The following is a 17,849-nucleotide window of genomic DNA, read 5'->3' as shown; positions in this document are numbered from 1 at the left end:
GCCACTGAGTCGACTATTAATGGCTGTAAGAATATTTTGTTTGTCAAATTCAAGTTCGCTAATTTCTTCTTCGAATAGCGAGCTCTCAAAATGACTATTCACCTGTTCAATCAGGTTATCTATTTTATGCCATAAAAATTCAATTTTATTTTTCCTTATTTTAAGGAAATCTGGACTACTGTCTATTAGTTTAGACGTATCTTCTAGATATACTCGAAATTGGCCAACATTATTTCGAAATGCCTGCTCTACTTTTAAAGCGTTGTTTTGTGCTATACCCTCTTTTTCAGGGTGACCACACATTTCAAGGTTTAATGTAGGGGGAGGGTTTGATTTAGGGACAGTGTTTGATTTAGGGAAAGTGTTTTCTACCGACTCGCCCTTAATTTTTTCATTTTTATTTTTAATTTTTTCTAACACCATCATTATTAAATCATACTGCTTCGTGTTAAAATATTCATGATCGACAACGCCGATCTTTAACAAATTGCTATGATTAGCAATGAAACATTTTTGAAGCTCATTTAATTTTAGAATTTCTTCATCTGTTAATGTTGGTTTTACTTCCAACTTTCTAATTTCCAAAATAATTTCGGACTGCTTCTTAAGGAATTGAATAGTCTTTTCTGACATCATTTTGAAAAATTTTTTGTAATTTCTTAATATATATAGTACGTGTATATGTATTTTATATGTATTTATATATATATGTGTGTTTGGATAGACAGAAAATTCTTGTTTTGACTTAGCTGATGTCGTTGTTGTTGCTGCTGCTGTTGCTGCTGTTGTTGCTGCTGTTGCTACTGCTGTTGCTGCTTCTGCTGCTGCTGTTGTTGCTGCTTCTGCTGTTGGTAGAGGCTCCTTTGATGTTTAAAGATGATTTTTTTTTTTTTTATTTGGCACGTTTTATTATTTTTGTAGTCCAGTCAGATTTTTTGTTTTTTAGCCATTTATTTCGGCATTTATGCTCTTTTGGCATATACACTGCACTCTATTTATGAGCTGATTTAATGCTATTAGAGCATTTATAAGGCACTGTTTTCAGGCACTTTTTATTTAATTTATGCTCTTATGGCATATACACTGCACTCTATTTATGAGCTGATTTAATGCTATTAGAGCATTTATAAGGCACTTTTGTTATGCACTTTTTAATTTCACAATTGCTGATGTATGGCCTCAAGCACGCCTTACCACAATTTATAATGGTACACAAAGCAACCTTTAGCTATAGACTATAAGGTGCTTGTTTTAAAACATAAAAGATTCTTTTGTATCTTTTTGCTTTTTATATTTATACTCTGTTCCTTACCTTTGGTAGGGGGAAACAAGAGTCACTTATTTTTGCTACCTTTAGCTGTAAGATGCTTAAAGGAGCTGGCCTTTCTCTGAGTTCCTTACCTTTGGTAGGGGGAAACTGCAGAGTCGATTAAAGGCTCGATTGACCAAATGTAAAATCCCAAATAAGAAGACTTTACTCGTTGAGTTTTTGTAAGAAACTGATTTTATTTGGAAATATCTTCGGTTTAAATAGGTGACATGAGAATCGCATCTTAAAGTAAATGGCCTACGCAGAGGCCTAAGTAAATAGTCCCCGCCTTATCGAGGTCCCACGCTCGGGCACATCTGCCTATCTTGAGCGGCGAGGACCTTATCTGTGGTCTCCCACTAAGGGACTATTTTAGGAGGCGGGGAACGATCTCAAGTGACTGACTCATGTGGTGTGCACATGTTTTTGAGCAATGCACCCATGTCGCCTTAGATAACAAAATCCTAAATATAATTTATCGCTCTCGATTCATTTACATAAGATATGAACGGAGCCCAAAATTGTAAGTCTTTAAATATATTCGTGTTCATGTGTGAACAACTAGTATTTGTAAATTTTTAGTTAATAAACCGTTAGCCTGTAACGTTCATTTAAGTTCAGTTCATTTCCGCACGCAACTTGTGAATTTATCAGAGATACTTTCGACCCGCAACCAGACACATACAGACAAACAGACACTACTAGTTTAATGATATGCTTAACGTAATTATAAACTCGTCAGAGATGAACAACGCGTATCAAAATATCCTGTACAAGAAGTTCTAGAACTAAAACCAAACTTTGTAGTTACCGTTTCAAAAATTTCTATGGACACGTTGCTCTTGCCTGTTGGCATGTACTAGCATATATAATAAAATATATATATATTCTCTAACCGACAGTTCCCAAGCAATCGGGAGCATTAGGCCCCATGATCTCAAAATCGCCGCTCCCGTTTGGCCAACTATCAAATGAACCTAAAAGTACAGCAGCATACTAAACCTACTTGACAAAAATTTGACATTATACCCAAGCCCGTCGTCTATGTACTACCTAAATCAGAAAAATATCTGTGTGTGAAATTATATACAAAACATACTATATATAGTTACCTATCTTATCTACCATATATACAAAACCATGTGTACTACTCTTATTGTTGTGATTTTTGAAATTTCGAGGCAGCCCAGTCTTATTAGCGGATGTTGGAAAAGCGTAAATTTATACATGTATACATAAATTTATACACAGCTGGCTCTAAAGCAAAAGAAAGTTCGATATATCATTATTGTATATTATATTCTATTCCCCCTAAAATCGCATTCGTGTCCCCGTAGTAGTTGCGAACCGATTAAATACGAAAACTCTGCGTGTTTCTCTCCCCGTTTGAACTGAATGATGAAATGGAGTTCGAGGTGCGTTGATTGCGTTGCGAAATGAAATATTGTAAGGCGTGTAATTTATAACTGTACTATTAAATATATTAAAGTTAACTACGAAATTATAAAGGTTTTTTTATTGAATATATTTCGATGCACATATATCTAGGACCAGCGAACATGAATCACCTGCTTTGGCAGGCCGTTGACAAGAATGCAGCGCTCGTTGAGGCCCAGAGATCCACTTATTCCACCCGGTGGCAACAGAAACTCATTATCTGGGTAGCCCTTGGGTTGGGCAAACTCTTTTAAATTTTCGTTGCTGTGGCTAAGCGTGTCCATTGGCCAAACGGCTAGGTTACGAGATTTACCATGACGAGCCAGGACATAAAACTGCGGTAAGGCTTATACATTAATATGGCCCATAAGACGACTAGATTTTTCCACTCACCCGGTCCTGCGTGTCCACCAGGTAACCCACAATCAAAGCCCAATGGGCTCGGTGTCCATTTTTAACGCATGGCGCATGGTTTACATCGGCATCGTAGCTTTTGACGTTATAATTGATTAAGGACAACTCATAGAAAAAAGTTTAAGATTAAGTGTAGGTGGTAAGCAAAAGAAAACAAGACATTCTTTTCTTTTAAAAGACATTTATAAACCTATTTAAATACAGCTTGTATAAATGCAGGTAATTGATTTAAAGCGAAACAAGACCCGCTAACCCACCCGCATGGGTGGCGAAACCAGGATGACACCATCGCCTCTAACGAATAGCATGGGAATAGTGCGCTTGGCGGTCTTATACACTTCCTCGTAGGTCTCCTCGTCAATCTCCACTGTGGTCACCGTCTCCTCCGCATCGCCCAGCACCATGTTCAAATGCTGATCAAAGGCCTGGATAAAGGTGTATATTGAACTAATGCTGGGCAACAGCAAAAAGAGGCATCAACTCACGTGAAGACGTCCTCGCAGTTCCCGCTCGTTGCGCATCTTTACGTACACCTTCTCATCCAAACTCAATCGGATGAGATCCAGAGGCTCCTTCACCGGCAAAATCACCTGACTGAGCTGCAAGTACGGAATATAGAGAAAATCCTTTTCGCTTTAATGCTTACACATACCTGCTCTGTTTCGTCGGCCATTTAATTAAAATATTTGCACTTTTCGTTTACTTATTGACTGAAAATTGTATATTATTTTGCGAATCACAAAACGCTGTTTATAAGTTGTACCACTGAACAACCGCGAGTTTTACAACACTGCCAGACAACAGTGTGCTGTTAACCGTTTACAAGTGCTGTTGGGCGCCAACAGCTTTAAATGCAGGGGAATACCAAACTCAAACCGGGTTTAAATAATATTTTTGGAAAAGGATACGGCACTAGTAGGCAGCCTCCGGCCTTTAAAAGTTCTTTGACTTTTTTGCAGTCCAGAGGACCTACATGCAACTGGCACGCAGCAGGTCCTGGCATATGCTTCCGGGTCAGTTTAAACAAATACTGAGCACTAAATAGTTCACCATTAAGGGTATACTCCTGGTCAATTGCATCCTTGAGGAGATCGTCTGCCGTGGGACTGCCACCGAGCAACATGCTTAGGGCCACTAATCCACAAGTAGGTCCCACCTTCCATACACATAATCGAATAACAAACTGAGAAATCTTTTTTGTTTTCTAACTCACCTGCACTATGCTGTTTACGGAGTAGTATTGACAGTGTTTCGGTGGTGTATATTGGCAGACGCGACTTAAATAGCATCCTTTCTGCACCTCAGGATACTCACATGCCCAACTGCACTCATCGGTGGTTATACTGTCTGCAACTGGACGTTCCTTTGTTGTAGCAGGTGTGCTAGGAGTGACTATCATGGGTGGTGGGGGAGGAGGTGGTGCCACAGTTGAAATCTTCGACATGGTATTTGATTAAATAAATAAATAGACTAAGCAAGTTAACAGACAATGGCCACAGCTGTTTTCGCAGACAAATATTAACAGTGCTGAGTTATCGATAAGCGATATTCTGTGCTCACCTGGTTGCAACTGTTTTACAGTGGGCACAAGTGAATTAAGCCCACATAAAAATATCAAAATAAGCTTATTTGACTTTTATTGTAAATTGTTCAAGTTTATTCTTTAAATTAAACCAAAGAGCATGAGAATTCATAAAATGAATCATTTGAATAAAATAAATTCAAAATATACGCAATTTACATATATGTATTACCAAAAACAAGGAGCAATTTTACATGGAATACTATTCATAGTTATAGGATATATCGAGTAACGTTATTACTAAACAAAATTCACTCTCGAATGTTATGCATAAAGGAGTTTTGTGGAGCTCAGCCAATTACAATAGAGTAGCCAATTCGATGGTGCAGGAAATTATGTCGTAAATTACATTTAAAAAGTTATTCTTTTATTAAATTTACAATCACAAGATTTTTTGTTTGTTTAGAAGATACTCTGATGTTGTATTCTCAATGTTGCTGTTCTGTTGCAAAAGCCAGCAGCGGTTGCGTGCAAAATTTGACTAATACAATGGCAAAAATAGTACTAGGGAGATAGGCGGGCGGTCGGTCAGAAACATGAATTATTAAATACGAGTACACAGAGCATACTTATTCATTGAACGGTTACTTAGGTCGTAGGAAGTTGGGTATACTGGTTAAGCCTTTGCCAGAGGCCCGTAAGACTCAGCTGATGTTGATCTGAATCTGAACTTTGCATCCTATCAGTTAATTAATTACTATGCTGTTTTGCTGAAATTGTTTTACTTAATCATAGAACACCTTCCTCTATCGTCCTTTGTGTTGCTTGCTTCTCATTTTCATTATTATGTTGGAAATATTATTTAATAATATAGATTGTGTAATTATCCATTTTGCGTTGTTGTTACATTAGCACTGACAGTTGTCAGGATTGCCAGGACGATTGTTTTGCGAGCCCAAGGTAATCTGATCGGGGAAATCGTTGATAACTTCAGCCTGTGCGAAAGTACAAAGTTCGTTTTAGTATGGAAGATAACATTTAAATAGGATTTCTTACCTCCGCCTCCAACTCTAGCGCATTCTTGGCTATAACTTGAAACGCCATCTCCACGTTAATGCCCTCCTTGGCGGACGTTTCGTAGTAGGGTATATCGTTCTTAGATTGGCACCACTGCTGCGCTCGACGCGTGGACACCTGGCGGTTGTCCAAATCCACCTTGTTGCCCAACACCACAAAGGGGAAGTGCTCGGGATCCCGTGGACTGGCCTGTATGAGGAATTCGTCGCGCCAGGAGTCGAGATTCTTGAACGAGTTGGGCGCCGTCACATCGTAGACAAGCACACAGCAGTCGGCTCCGCGGTAAAATGCCACTCCAAGCGACTGGAAGCGTTCCTGACCAGCAGTGTCCCAGATCTGTCATGGAAATTATGCGAGTAAAGTCACTGAAATAGGAATGTTGAAAGTTCATAGTGCTTACCTGCATTGTGACCACTCGGTCGTTGACCACCACCTCTTTCGTGCAGAAATCAGCTCCGATCGTGGCTTTGTATTGGTTGGAGAAGCGTTTGTTTACATACTGATTCATCAGCGAGGTCTTGCCCACACTGCTGTCGCCCAGAATGATGACTTTCAGCAGGGATTTCTTACGTCCGGACATTTCGATGCAGTTTGTGGCGTTGGCTTACTCGGGGTTATTTCTTTTGGTATTTGGCGCTGAAAACCACAGAATATTATTGATTGTGTGTTAAAAATACCATTGCGGTTTCCTCTAATTCGATTAAGGAGTGTAGGGGTGTGATGTGTTCTTTCCTAAGATAAATGAAAGTGAACTGCGCAAACCTCTAGAGTCTACACCTTTCATGGATTATCTATGTGTAAATGCCAATGAATGCTATAATCTCTACCAGGACATGACTTCTTAAATGCTCGAAGTGCAAGCCAGGCGCAGCTGTAAAATGTTTGTAATGACAAACAGTGGTGCTACGCCGTGCTGGGTGATAAACAAATCGGGTGAGTCACTCTGAGCAATCCGCAGTGTGTGATCGCTGGACTGTGTGAACAGGCGGTCAGTAGGGGAGGGAGGTGCCCGCATCGAGGCGATAAAGCGTGATCACTGCTGGCGCAGCGGAGAAAGTGCGCTGAGTACAGACAAAGACGAGGTCGAGCTAAAGAAGCGGGTCTGAAATACCAGGAAAAGTGCCTGGGAAAACGCCCATTTCCTTAAAGTCCTCGATGGCAGGGGGAGTCACTATGGTGCAATCGAAAATAGTGCGAAAGTCGACTCTCCAAGGGGAGATAAACTCCCCCGCCCCCTTTTTTTAGACCATGAACAACTTGTTTTTGTGCTCCACCATTACAACTACGCCACTAATTGCGTCGGTGTGCGTGGGTCTTTGTTGTGTACGTTTTTCATGTGTGCGTGTGTATGTTTGATGTGGGGCTCCACTGGCATTTTCCATGCACTTTTCGCCTGCTGCGTAACACTCTTTTTTCAACTTTGCTTTGCTTAATTCCTTTTGTAGTGGCACTCACTTTGAACACTAGTGAACACTCCACGAGCTGTTTCTTTATGGGGCGCTTCGGTTTTACTAAAATATATTCAATTAATTACGCAGTGAATTTTGTTGTTGTCTCGCTAGGAGAATCGCTCTCATCTCTACTGGTCAGTACTGGTTATCGATAGTGCAGTCGTTCTACAGCTATCGGTAGAAGTTGACTATCATTAGGGTGTCGTTAACCAACACTTTTTTGTGCCCAATTAACGAATTGTATCCTATTTTTGTTGAAATTATCACTGAAAAATATTGAACAGCCAGGAAAAACCGAAAGCTGCTGAACGCTGGTCACCTGGGCTTACAAAGGAGGCTATAATCGACATGGCCACGCTTCCGCCGCGCAAGAGTCAGACCCCTACGAGGATCTGCATCTCTAAGCAGCACCTGACGCCGCTCCAAACATTGCTCCAAATGGGATTTCCCAGGCATAGAGCGTGAGTTTTCTATGCATAACGTATTGGCAGTCACCAGCTGCTCTAGGTTTCACCCAAGATATAGTGGCTACGCGTGCGAATGACCCACTATGTGGCTTTGTTTCAGAGAATCAGAGTATTGATTTTTTTGCTTACCTACACAGGGAGAAAGCTTTGGCTTCAACTGGTAATCGGGGTGTCCAGATTGCCTCGGATTGGTTGCTGGCACATGTCAACGATGGCACCCTGGACGAGTGCGCCCCCAGGGAATATATTATATATGCTTGTCCCACGGGTCCGTTTCTACAGCAGCTGGAGGAGTTCTGGGCCAAGTCGCGCCAAATGTGCGGTTGGAATGGAGCACACAACTACGTGCCTCACATAACCCTGGTCTCGTTTTTTAAAGTGAGCTTAAATTGGATTATATAGACTTTATTTATTCACTTAATTCAAATTACAGGCCCCCGACGAGTGCTCGCTGCAGCTGTCCAAGGCGCTCAAACAGGTGGTGGACATGACGGGCGCCTTGTTGGATCGCCCCCTCAAACTGGAGCCCTACATGAGCCAGAACTTCATGGGTTTTTTCGTGGCCGAGGAGGATGCCAACTATCTGAAACGACTGGCCCTGCAGTACGTGAAGGAGGTGTCCAACTCAAGTACGAATTATCCTTCTGTTGGTTGCACTCTCTTTGGGTTGTTTTGGTTTACCTTTCTCACGTTCTGTTCGATTCGGTTGATGGTTTTCCATTTTTCGGAGTGGCTTACACGGTTATGTTGTTCTCCTCTCTTCCTGCACACTAATACCCGGATATCTGGATAATCTGGGATATGCTGCACAGTCATTAGCGATACGTATGAGCAGTTGGACGCCATTGTGGCCTGCTTTCCCTGGTGCGGTGCTGTCTCCTCCGGCACCCGCTGCATTCCGCGCAGCAGTCGATGTAAGCCATTAGCTAGAGCCATTAGTTTGCATAAAATCGTTTTTGATTCACCCAAAAGTACACTTTCTTATCACTATGCATGCTTTACTTGCACTGGTAGATAACTTACTAATCTACTCACCCTTTTGTCGAAATTCAACATGACACTGCTAATTGTAGTTAATTATCAGTAAGAACTGTAGATAGCAAGGTGATCGATGTTTTTGGTTGCTACATATTTAATTTGTTTATACCCCGTTTTATTTGTTTGAAAAATATTTTAGTTTATTATTAAAACCGAGCACGGTTAAGATTAGTGTCATTCTACAAAAATCTTTGATTATAAGAAGACCACAATTGTGGTTGATAAGCCCGTGACGTTTGGTTTTGCCCAAAGATAACTTTAAGTGACTATAATTCCTTATCGAAAAACATCGATTCACCGTGTTAGATACGAAAGCATATAAGCAGCACCGCCTTCATTTCCATTCAGTAATCGTTTGTTCCGCCTAGCGAAAGGCCACTAATAGCTTCTAACTACCCGTAGCCATCTCACTCGAGCCACACGTTAAGAGCCTGCACCTGACGCTTGCCTACCAGTTCCCGCAGGCACAGTTTAATGCACTGAAAGCACTCGTGGAGACCTTAGACGCCGGCTGCGCTTCCAATTGGGAACTTCGTCTATATTCCCGCGATCCTCGGCTCGCCACCAAACAAGTTAGAGCTCCTCATAATCGATCGAGGATGAGTTATAATTCCATTTTGTATTTTCCAGGTTCAAAAGGTAGTTTATCCACACAACCCGCATGAGACGGATGAATTGGAGCTCCGGATCGGCGACTACATCTACTTGAACACCGAGGTGGTGGACAGTTCCAGTGACGGTTGGGCCGAAGGCATATCCTGGTTGACCGGAAGCACCGGTCATTTGCCCGTCAATTACACCGAACGCACGGCGGAATCGGACGCCTGGACCCTGCATCGTGTGGTCCAGCTCTCCAAGAGCGTAGCTTCATCATTAACTTCCGCCGAGGACTTGGACATTGTGGACGGACGCAGTATATCAACAGAGCCCGAGGATCGTCAGAGTGAGTCGTATTTTGAATACAGTGATTCTGGATTGAGTTGCTTATGTGTCATTTTACATTGCCTCTCTCAACAGACACAGCACATCCTGATATAATTGAAGGCTCTTCGTTTGAGGAATCCGAACAGAGCGTGGAGAAATATTTGAGACAGACTCTAAAGCCCTGCCTGGAACTGCCCTCAGTGCAATTGCTAAACAGCCACAACTTGACCCATCAGCATAACCCTAACACGCCTACGATCGAGATTACGACCAATATGTCTTCTTCCTCCACCTCCGCGTCCAAGCAACCGGTGGACGAGATCTTGGTGGAACCACCGGCAGCCCAGCCTCCGCGTCCAGATGACACACTTAGCGTACACTCGGACCACTCCTTGCATCCCGGATCTCTTGACGCCTCGCATGCCAAGAACAGAAAGATCTACATTATGCGCCATGGCGAGCGTGTCGACTTTACTTTTGGAACGTGGATTCCATACTGCTTCGATGAGTTTGGAAATTACATGAGGAAGGACTTAAATATGCCGAAGACGCTGCCTCGTCGAAAGAACAGTCCGGAGGGCTGGCAGAATGATTCTCCGCTGACAAATGTGGGTGTCTATCAGGCCAATCTAATTGGTCAAGCTTTGCTGGAGGCTCAAGTGCAGATCGACCATGTTTACTGTTCGCCTTCGTATCGCTGCATCCAGACTTGCACCAGTGCGCTCGAGGGGCTGAAACTTACGGGCAAGCAAAAAATCAAGCTGGAGCCCGGCCTGTTTGAGTGGATGGCCTGGTATCCTAGCGGTGTACCCGACTGGCTCACTAAGAACGAGCTGACTGAGGCCAAGTACGACGTTGATTTGGATTATGAGCCGGTACAGCCATCGTCTGAGCTAACTGCTCGCCTAAAGGAGTCCACCGAGCAGTTTTATGAACGTAACCATGACGTTATCCTGCAGCTGTTGGAGCAGACAAGTAAATTTATCCAAATGTGGTTTTGAAAAATACTCTAATGCCTAATTTCTTTAATTCCAGCTGGAAATATTTTGGTTGTTGCCCATGCCACCACACTGGACACTTGTTCCCGTCAACTGACCGGTGGAGTTCCACGCAGCACGAACGAATTGCGCCAAGTTATCCACAAGATCCCCTACTGCAGCCTGGCAACAGTGGAACAGGTGGACGGCGTCTGGAAGCTGGTTGAACCCGAATGTCTTCCGGTGACGCACTCAAAGAATCCGCGGTTCGAGTGGAACGCCTTGTCGGCCACCTAGTGCCAGTGCTTAGAGCAGTTTCTGTGCAAGCATTGAGACTGAGACTCGACTCGATTGGGACGAACCTGGAGGTGAATCACACGCTGAAGGAACTATACGTAAAATTTTTGTTCGCTTAGCTATTTGAAATCCGTATTGATTTACTGTTTAGAAATTGGCGTCGCATTAAGTTGATTGTACTGCCATACAAATTGAAAGTAATTTAGATGTACACTTATGATGCAAACCGATGGAATGCGTTTTTGCTGCGGTGTATAAACAATCTATCTATTATAATTGCACTGCTTATTGAGAAGCCAGCGCGACGGACTCATACTTTATTGCAATCAATGCGATCTATTGACTATATATTGAATATATACATTTATACCGTATGCCAGTAATTATACTAATTGAGCGCTAGCTCGCCGCTTTAGCCATAGACTAACTTGCCCTGTTACTAGCTTAGTTGTTAGATCGTTTGATTAGCCTTGCTGCGTAACGCAGTTTTTTGTAGCCATTTATCCAAGAGGCAGACTTTTCTTAGCAACTTGTTGAGACTACTCCGTACGTAAAGCCCAAACATATATCGATATTATCGACTAGATTTAGTAGTACAAAACCATGTAACAACGCACAACATAATGGAACAATAAACAGTATACATTGAACACGTGTAATGCCAAAACATTGAGGTGTAAGCTCCATTTCGCTTCCACGATCCCCAAGAGGAAAGACGGACGATAATTTTGCATTGTCTTGTGCGACTCAGAAGGGGTCGACCTTTATTTAATGCGCATAGAATTAGAATTAGTAATGTAATTGGTTTAGTTGTTAAATCTATAATATAATTTCTGAACATTTTACGTGAATTATATATCTGCATTTTGTATTGTATTGATTCGGTAATATATATCCCCATATATATGCTTGTTTTGTTTTAGTTTGTGTGTGTTTGATTTAAAGAGAAACCAGCAAGGCTGCGGCTACAACATCGATCGGTATATCCGAATACAATGGGTTTCAACATAGCGTTTACAATATTTTCTGTTTCTCATTCAAAATAGATTACGGATCGCCGCTTAAGTATTTGAAGCATTAAATGGTATATTTAGTAAAAGACGCTCATCTCACGCGCGTTTTTGGAGAATTTGGAGGGCTTAAAATTAATGCTGGAGATATAATAACTCATAACTCTGATTAAGCGAGCGGCCGCCAAGCTGGGCCGAACTCAAAAGCTAGCAGCAGCAGGAGGACGACGGCCATCAGGCCTGCCCTCAGCCAGGATCATCGCCTCGCCGCCGTCCTGTCCAATTGTTAGCACTGCACTTTGCCGAACTGGGCGCGACGCTCCTGGTACTCGCGGTACTCCTTGTAGTGCATCTGGATCTCCTGCGAACGGTAGCGCGTTAGCTTGATGGACTTCCTCGTCTCCGGAGTTATGGCAGCCCGATAGCCGCCCTTCCGTAGGAGTGAGTCAATGGTCTGCAGCTGGTCCCAGCCCTGTTCGGTGGCCACCTGCGGCAAATAGGTGGCTGTGCGTTTGCAGCCGCGTTCTGTGAGGAACTCGATGCGGATGCCATGGACGCCTAGCTGCCAGTCCAGGTGGCCCTGAGCCTCCTCGAAGTTCTGCAGGATCGAGACCGAGACAGTTAGCCGTGGCAACTCATCCCTAGAGATAGGTGCAAATCTAGAGTCCTTAAAGGCGCTGGTCAAGGCGTACTCCCGAAGACCATGGTGCAGTTCCATTGCACTAAAAGTACCAATGCAGCCACGCAGCCTCTTGTCGCGCCCAATCTTCCAGGTGACAAAGAGTGGGTAGGCGTCGTTGCTAAACACCGGCACCGATGGACCATCGACGTTGTTCAGCTCACAGTCAAGCACCTCGAAGCAGAACAGGCACATGTCTGGCACAGCGACGCTCTTCATGCCATGGCCGTTGGAGAACCGTTGCGGCTGGTGCACCATCTGCTGGTGCTGGTACTCCGGATCTCCGTTGCTGGAGTGCGGCTGCTGCTGCTGGTAGTTGTTGTAGTGGGAGTTGGACATGCTGTTCCGTATCAGAACTGGTACACTAATTACGTTAGGTAGGTATATTAAGGTTACAACTAATGGCAGTGCACGTTGATGCTCTAAGTTCAATTAACACAACAGAACAGCCCCAGTAGGAGTTGCCACAGAAACGCTGCCGCCAGTCCTCTAATCGTCTTCTGAAAATCGGTGGTGGTGTTTAGTGCTGGGCTCGAATTCCAAGGCCTTGGCTTACCTGCTACTGCGTAAACTAGGTCACCTGCTGCTCTCCAGTTTGCGCTGACCTCTAGCCTGTGATTCCTGGCTCACTGCTCGCTGATCCAGACCTCGTCCCCGTGTTCCTTGGCTGCCGTCCTGCTGCTAGTTAGCTCATAAGCACCTCATTGAATTGCGTCCGCTGATCCGCTGCTGCGTCTGCAAAAGATCGTGTGGGAGATTGACAATAGAGGAGGGTGCTCTTAAATGGATTTCCATTTTGGTTCGCCCGAGCGATCTTCACCTTAGGTTTCACAACAGCCTCTATTGGAAAATTCGGGGAAGTGGGGAAAATCGGAGGAGAAAGTCCCCCTCCTCCTATCGCATTAATTGCTCTTTGTTCGCCCTGGCTGTTCCCCCCACCCCTCGCACTTATAAAGGGCTACGCGCCACACATGCACACGGCCCTTTGTCTTGGCTGACCTATCTAGGGGCCAGAGAGCACCGCAAGTACCCCTCAAGAACAATATTTTACCTTTTTTCAATGTAAACAAATTTTACACTTTTTTACGAGTTCAGTTGCGAACTAGAGATGGCTTAACGAGAATGAGGGCCCCTGGGTGTATATATCGATAATTGGGCATACCAATGCAGGCAACTGCTGCGTGCTGTCCAACACTGCTTATCGATAACACCAAAAGTGCATTGCCGTGTTTGTCTGAATATTGTTGAATTTCATTTGTTTTTGTTCAAATCAAAAGCAAAATGGCTTTGGCCAACGTGCTGCAGCTAAGCCAGATAGCTGGCCATGTCATCCTGTTTATCCTGTCGCTGTGCATCGTCGTGCCATTGTTTATAAACCTCGACCAATTCTGGTAAGTGCGCAGTTTCCCTTTTGTCCCCTGTAAATTATTAAATATCTATATTTTATTTTTCCCACAGTGGCCACTGCCTGCTCTTCACAACTGGCAAATGGCGGGAGGAGGACGGCATGTTCGATGTCCAGTGGGCTTCAAATGGCTTCTGCAACTTTCCCCTGATTACCGGGTTCTTCCTGCTCATCATTTCGGTGGTGCAGATATACAGGTATGTATCTTGTGAGTATTACTTGGAGTTTTTGATATCTAAAAAGTAAATTTCTTTTCCAAATAGATACGCCCGCATGAAGGAGGAGGCCTCGTTTATAGCTCTGTTCATCGATGTCGTTCTGGGCATCTGGATGCTGGCCATGTCCATTTTATCGGCTATTTTCATCACACTGGGCTTCATTGTCTGGTGCGATCGCATGACCGAGAGATTCCCATCCTGTGCCATTTCCGCCGGTCAGAACATTATCCACGGCGATACGGAGAAAATTAACACCTCCGGATTTTACATTGAAATGGGAACCACTCAGGTAAGATGGCCCAAAAAACAAAATACCATAAACTCATCTGTTTAATATATTTCTGAAGCAATTCTGAATGTTTGATTACGTATACGTAATATCTTATCTTTTTATGTAAAAAAAAAAAAAAATTCAGTTGTGCTTGGGAAATTAAGTTAATTAACTATTTTAACAACTTCTATTGATTTTGTTACAGTTTGGTGCATGGGGTTCATTTGCAATTTCCGTTGGCATCGGCGTCATCGCACTACTGAAACTGATCGACAACCACCAGGTGCGCAACATCAAGGTTTCCATGTACTTGGAGCGACAGCGGTTGGTGAATCAGCAGCAGTACGACGGCAGGTCAACCCCGCCGATCGTTTCGAACGCATCCTCTGACTCGGAACAGAACAAATAGTTGACGTTTGTGACCAACCAGCAGTTTGTAATTCTCTACGTATTTCTCATCATGTGCGTTATAATCATTGTATGTCATTTGGTCCTCGTCCTTGTCATTGAGGCAGACAGTCGGCAACACACATTATCTTTGTAGTGAAGCAAACTAATGATATTAGTCCTATGTATTAAGCCAACATACGTGATATGTATTGTATATATATATGTATTTAATTAAATATTCCATGTTACAAATATAGTAAAACCACATTATTAATATTACTGAAAGAATTCATTTATAAATGGTTTAAATACTTACGTTTTGGGGATCTTCCCCATCAATCCCAATCCTTCGAAATGAAACAATCAAAGCAACATGTTATGTCAGTTACATTTATTTTCCAGTTATCTTCTGTGTTGTGTGTGTTTTCTTGTTGATGTCATTCGAATCTGTCGTAATGTCAAACGGATTTGGGTTTGGATTTCACGTTTGCATTGCAACAAAATGTTCTTATAGACTTTAAAGCGACGCTATTGTACATTTAATATTAAATTCCGTATTTGCTTGCGTAGTCTGTTACAATTCAATTAAAAATTTCTTGATCGCACGGCATTTAGCCCCTGATCGCTGTATTTTTGCGTCTAAATTCAATCTTTGCCTGCACCGAGTTTGTTTCTTAAATGTGGAGCAAAAATGGTGGAGATTTACTTTTGGTATAGAGAAAAATAGTTACTTGTACATTTACGGGCTTTGCAGCTGAATCTCATCGATACTGTATCTGCATCTACGACTGCTTGGAGTTTGGTATCGGTTTTCTGTTTTTCTGTTTTCTGGCATTCATGAAACAATTTCCTGGGATCTTACAATTAACACTACATCAATGTATGTACTATAATTAGTATTTTTAGTTTTTGCGTTTTTTTTTTTTGTTTTATGGGTAATCATGTTTTGGATTTCTTTGAATAGCATATTATTTAAACTTACATTCTATTTTTGGTTTTTTCAGTGTTTTGTGTGTTTTCATATTTTGTTTTTCATTATTTGGTTTTGGTTTTTCATTTTGTTTTTGTTTTTAAATACATTCAAAAAACATAACGCAAGGGTGTAAAAAACGATGTGCAGTGTTTCCTTGTTGCGGTTTCTCTTTGTACGAAATGAGGCGATAATAACCAAATCTCCTGCGGGCTGCGATTCAATTTGCTGGGGGCTAATCGATCCAGTGAACGCCAATTTTGGAAGGCGTGCTGGAGGATGGTCCGGATGACGACGCCGCGTCGCCAAGGACGCCGGGGGCTACGCAATCTGGGATGATAGTGGGTCGAATCGTAAAGCAAAATCATAGGTTTTTCTTAATGGTCAAATATAAAAATTGGCTCTGGCGCATGTTTCGTTCAATCCATTGCATAGCCCACGACTGGTGGCGTCGGGCGCGCCCTCCGATCTCTGCCGGATTTGGCTAGAGACGTATGTCACGGAAATCGGTCGAGTGTGCTCCGATTAACCCCTGGCACTGAGCCCCTTAATCGCAGCCGGAGGTGATTTGCCGAACGCAAAGGGTGGTGGTGTTTGGTTTGGTTTCGTGTTTGTGTTAAGATCAAACTCCCACCCAGCCGCCCCATACCCCACCCCCCCAAATCCACAAGCGGATTCGCAGGGGGCGAGACCAGGGACGGATTGGGCTTGGATTTGGATTTTGGTGAGCACTGCCATGCGATTTCCGTGACCTTTCCATGGCAGTGCGTGTCTGATGGATTGCGGGAAGAACTCTGGTCTGTTCGTGGACGTGTGCCTCTCGGTGTGACCTTGTTTGGGCGGCGGACCTGCAGCCGAGTGCGTCCCGCGCTCAATGGTTTATCCGGTTTTTGATGCCGGATCCGGCTATTCCCGCACCCAACTGGGCCACGCCGTCGCTTCGTGTAGTGTGCCAGGGATGGGTTGAGTGCGCAGGCGAATAGCCGCTGGGGCAAGGGATCCGCATTCGACCCTTCCCTGGCCGGCGATACTCAACTGCTCCTGGTACTAGCACTACATAAATACATAGTTGGTAGTACCATGAGGCGTGTGGTGTGTCGTTCACATAAAACGTAATGTAAAATAAGTTATAAAACTTTCAAAAATTGTTTTCTTTATAAGCGTTTTAAAGTTGAAATTGTAGTTTTTCGGATTTTGTGTCTCCTCTGTACTCTTCTCATTCCTCTAGGCGGATTTGATATCCAAAATAAGTTGGTTGTTTTTGGTTTTTTCTTTCATTTTTTGTTTCTTGTTTTAGACAAATGCAGGTGAAATACTTGCGATGCCATTGCCTACGCTCGAAAAATGCATTTTCCTATTTCTCGTGGTTTTTCACTTTCTTCTTTCTTTTGGTGGACGCACAGCAGCGGAGAAAATTCATACCAATTGCACAATCCAAAGGTGTTTTTCCCATTTAATTCAATGGCGCACAGGACGAGCTAGGCCCGCCTGGGAATTCCAATTTATTCGTCCCAATTAGTAGTTAGCCAACTATGCAATTTGCAGCTTTTTCCCCACTCAAAAGTTTCAATATCGCGTTTCAAATCGATCCACAACATAAAAAAGTTTCGTATAAATTTTCCCGCATCTGCTGTACGTTTGTATCTTGACCTGGCTGGGTTTTTTTTTTATCCTTTTCACGTTGGTTTCGGAACACTAGGGTTCGCTGGAACACAACATTATTTAGCTACTTGGTAATACATAGCTTTACTTCTTCGATTTCATTTTGTTTGTCGTAGTTCGGGTGTGCTTACTTGGTTTTACGCGATTTCATTTAGTTATAACAAACAATTTTCAACAATTTTGTACTTTTTGTTTTGTTTTCTTGGGTTTCTCTAGCTTTAGCTTTACTCCTTCTTTTTGTTTTCTGTTTCATTCTCCCTGTTTCTTTTTCACTACTGCTTGCGCTTCTTTCTGTTTAACGGTATCACTAATCGGTTTCTGCTGTCGCTTA

At 43.0% G+C, this 17,849-nt stretch overlaps 6 protein-coding genes across 10 annotated transcripts; 2 read left to right on the top strand and 4 right to left on the bottom strand.

Moving 5' to 3' along the window:
• Nucleotides 1–1,868: 1,868 nt before the first annotated feature.
• On the bottom strand, nucleotides 1,869–4,696 carry LOC27208656 (UPF0692 protein CG33108). Its single transcript, XM_016184220.2, has 4 exons — nucleotides 4,374–4,696; nucleotides 4,069–4,316; nucleotides 3,140–3,236; nucleotides 1,869–3,081 (listed from the first exon to the last, which is right to left on the bottom strand). The coding sequence occupies exons 1-4, from the start codon at nucleotides 4,602–4,604 to the stop codon at nucleotides 2,854–2,856; spliced, it is 804 nt and encodes a 267-aa protein (XP_016035960.1). The 5' UTR covers nucleotides 4,605–4,696; the 3' UTR covers nucleotides 1,869–2,853.
• Nucleotides 3,325–3,971, bottom strand: LOC6729324 (U6 snRNA-associated Sm-like protein LSm3). The gene is made up of 3 exons (XM_002104605.4): nucleotides 3,813–3,971; nucleotides 3,646–3,759; nucleotides 3,325–3,585 (listed from the first exon to the last, which is right to left on the bottom strand). The coding sequence occupies exons 1-3, from the start codon at nucleotides 3,831–3,833 to the stop codon at nucleotides 3,409–3,411; spliced, it is 312 nt and encodes a 103-aa protein (XP_002104641.2). The 5' UTR covers nucleotides 3,834–3,971; the 3' UTR covers nucleotides 3,325–3,408.
• A 193-nt stretch (nucleotides 4,697–4,889) lies between the features above and the next one.
• On the bottom strand, nucleotides 4,890–7,366 carry LOC6729323 (ras-related protein Rab-7a). 2 transcript variants are annotated; one of them, XM_016177360.3, is made up of 4 exons: nucleotides 7,215–7,366; nucleotides 6,160–6,395; nucleotides 5,739–6,095; nucleotides 4,890–5,677 (listed from the first exon to the last, which is right to left on the bottom strand). In XM_016177360.3, exons 2-4 carry the CDS (start codon nucleotides 6,337–6,339, stop codon nucleotides 5,591–5,593), a joined length of 624 nt encoding a protein of 207 aa, XP_016035959.1. In that variant the 5' UTR covers nucleotides 6,340–6,395; nucleotides 7,215–7,366; the 3' UTR covers nucleotides 4,890–5,590. The 2 variants fall into 2 exon arrangements, with proteins under 2 accessions (XP_016035959.1, XP_039151537.1); XM_039295603.1 differs by having other exon boundaries at nucleotides 7,294–7,309.
• A 36-nt stretch (nucleotides 7,367–7,402) lies between these two features.
• Nucleotides 7,403–11,764, top strand: LOC6729322 (protein UBASH3A homolog). 2 transcript variants are annotated; one of them, XM_016174830.3, is made up of 8 exons: nucleotides 7,403–7,671; nucleotides 7,815–8,055; nucleotides 8,111–8,306; nucleotides 8,490–8,591; nucleotides 9,118–9,287; nucleotides 9,346–9,658; nucleotides 9,733–10,614; nucleotides 10,675–11,764. In XM_016174830.3, the coding sequence occupies exons 1-8, from the start codon at nucleotides 7,559–7,561 to the stop codon at nucleotides 10,911–10,913; spliced, it is 2,256 nt and encodes a 751-aa protein (XP_016035957.1). In that variant the 5' UTR covers nucleotides 7,403–7,558; the 3' UTR covers nucleotides 10,914–11,764. The 2 variants fall into 2 exon arrangements, with proteins under 2 accessions (XP_016035957.1, XP_016035958.1); XM_016174831.3 differs by lacking the exon at nucleotides 8,490–8,591.
• LOC27206480 (uncharacterized protein CG5902) lies at nucleotides 11,637–13,762 on the bottom strand. 3 transcript variants are annotated; one of them, XM_016177358.3, is made up of 3 exons: nucleotides 13,654–13,762; nucleotides 13,159–13,337; nucleotides 11,637–13,102 (listed from the first exon to the last, which is right to left on the bottom strand). In XM_016177358.3, exon 3 carries the CDS (start codon nucleotides 12,939–12,941, stop codon nucleotides 12,210–12,212), a length of 732 nt encoding a protein of 243 aa, XP_016035955.1. In that variant the 5' UTR covers nucleotides 12,942–13,102; nucleotides 13,159–13,337; nucleotides 13,654–13,762; the 3' UTR covers nucleotides 11,637–12,209. The 3 variants fall into 3 exon arrangements, with proteins under 3 accessions (XP_016035955.1, XP_016035954.1, XP_016035953.1); XM_016177357.3 differs by having other exon boundaries at nucleotides 11,637–13,099; XM_016177356.3 differs by lacking the exon at nucleotides 13,654–13,762 and adding an exon at nucleotides 13,423–13,617.
• Nucleotides 13,763–13,783: 21 nt separating this feature from the next.
• LOC6729320 (transmembrane protein 179) lies at nucleotides 13,784–15,165 on the top strand. The gene is made up of 4 exons (XM_039295602.2): nucleotides 13,784–13,993; nucleotides 14,061–14,204; nucleotides 14,271–14,514; nucleotides 14,702–15,165. The coding sequence occupies exons 1-4, from the start codon at nucleotides 13,884–13,886 to the stop codon at nucleotides 14,903–14,905; spliced, it is 702 nt and encodes a 233-aa protein (XP_039151536.1). The 5' UTR covers nucleotides 13,784–13,883; the 3' UTR covers nucleotides 14,906–15,165.
• Nucleotides 15,166–17,849: the final 2,684 nt, after the last annotated feature.

The sequence above is a fragment of the Drosophila simulans genome, chromosome 3R (assembly GCF_016746395.2).
Source record: "Drosophila simulans strain w501 chromosome 3R, Prin_Dsim_3.1, whole genome shotgun sequence".
NCBI classification, from domain to species: domain Eukaryota; kingdom Metazoa; phylum Arthropoda; class Insecta; order Diptera; family Drosophilidae; genus Drosophila; species Drosophila simulans.
Note: the sequence above shows the minus strand (reverse complement) of the source record. Positions and strands in the feature narration are given on the sequence as shown.

Bases quoted from the DNA above. Each gene is read 5' to 3' on its own strand.
- LOC27206480 (XM_016177358.3), bottom strand. From the start codon at position 12,941: ATGTCCAACTCCCACTACAACAACTACCAGCAGCAGCAGCCGCACTCC.
- LOC27208656 (XM_016184220.2), bottom strand. From the start codon at position 4,604: ATGTCGAAGATTTCAACTGTGGCACCACCTCCTCCCCCACCACCCATG. The intron at 3,237-4,068 runs GTATCCTTTTCC...TAACGTCAAAAG, and splicing joins GGAGGCTGCCTACTAGTGCC to CTACGATGCCGATGTAAACC. The intron at 3,082-3,139 runs GTGAGTGGAAAA...GCCTTACCGCAG, and splicing joins TGGTGGACACGCAGGACCGG to TTTTATGTCCTGGCTCGTCA.
- LOC6729320 (XM_039295602.2), top strand. From the start codon at position 13,884: ATGGCTTTGGCCAACGTGCTGCAGCTAAGCCAGATAGCTGGCCATGTC. The intron at 14,205-14,270 runs GTATGTATCTTG...TTTTCCAAATAG, and splicing joins TCGGTGGTGCAGATATACAG to ATACGCCCGCATGAAGGAGG. The intron at 14,515-14,701 runs GTAAGATGGCCC...ATTTTGTTACAG, and splicing joins TTGAAATGGGAACCACTCAG to TTTGGTGCATGGGGTTCATT.
- LOC6729322 (XM_016174830.3), top strand. From the start codon at position 7,559: ATGGCCACGCTTCCGCCGCGCAAGAGTCAGACCCCTACGAGGATCTGC. The intron at 8,307-8,489 runs GTACGAATTATC...TATGCTGCACAG, and splicing joins GAAGGAGGTGTCCAACTCAA to TCATTAGCGATACGTATGAG. The intron at 9,659-9,732 runs GTGAGTCGTATT...CTCTCTCAACAG, and splicing joins AGAGCCCGAGGATCGTCAGA to ACACAGCACATCCTGATATA.
- LOC6729323 (XM_016177360.3), bottom strand. From the start codon at position 6,339: ATGTCCGGACGTAAGAAATCCCTGCTGAAAGTCATCATTCTGGGCGAC. The intron at 6,096-6,159 runs GTAAGCACTATG...TTTCCATGACAG, and splicing joins ACCGAGTGGTCACAATGCAG to ATCTGGGACACTGCTGGTCA. The intron at 5,678-5,738 runs GTAAGAAATCCT...ACTTTCGCACAG, and splicing joins CGCTAGAGTTGGAGGCGGAG to GCTGAAGTTATCAACGATTT.
- LOC6729324 (XM_002104605.4), bottom strand. From the start codon at position 3,833: ATGGCCGACGAAACAGAGCAG. The intron at 3,760-3,812 runs GTATGTGTAAGC...CCGTACTTGCAG, and splicing joins TGGCCGACGAAACAGAGCAG to CTCAGTCAGGTGATTTTGCC. The intron at 3,586-3,645 runs GTGAGTTGATGC...ACCTTTATCCAG, and splicing joins AACTGCGAGGACGTCTTCAC to GCCTTTGATCAGCATTTGAA.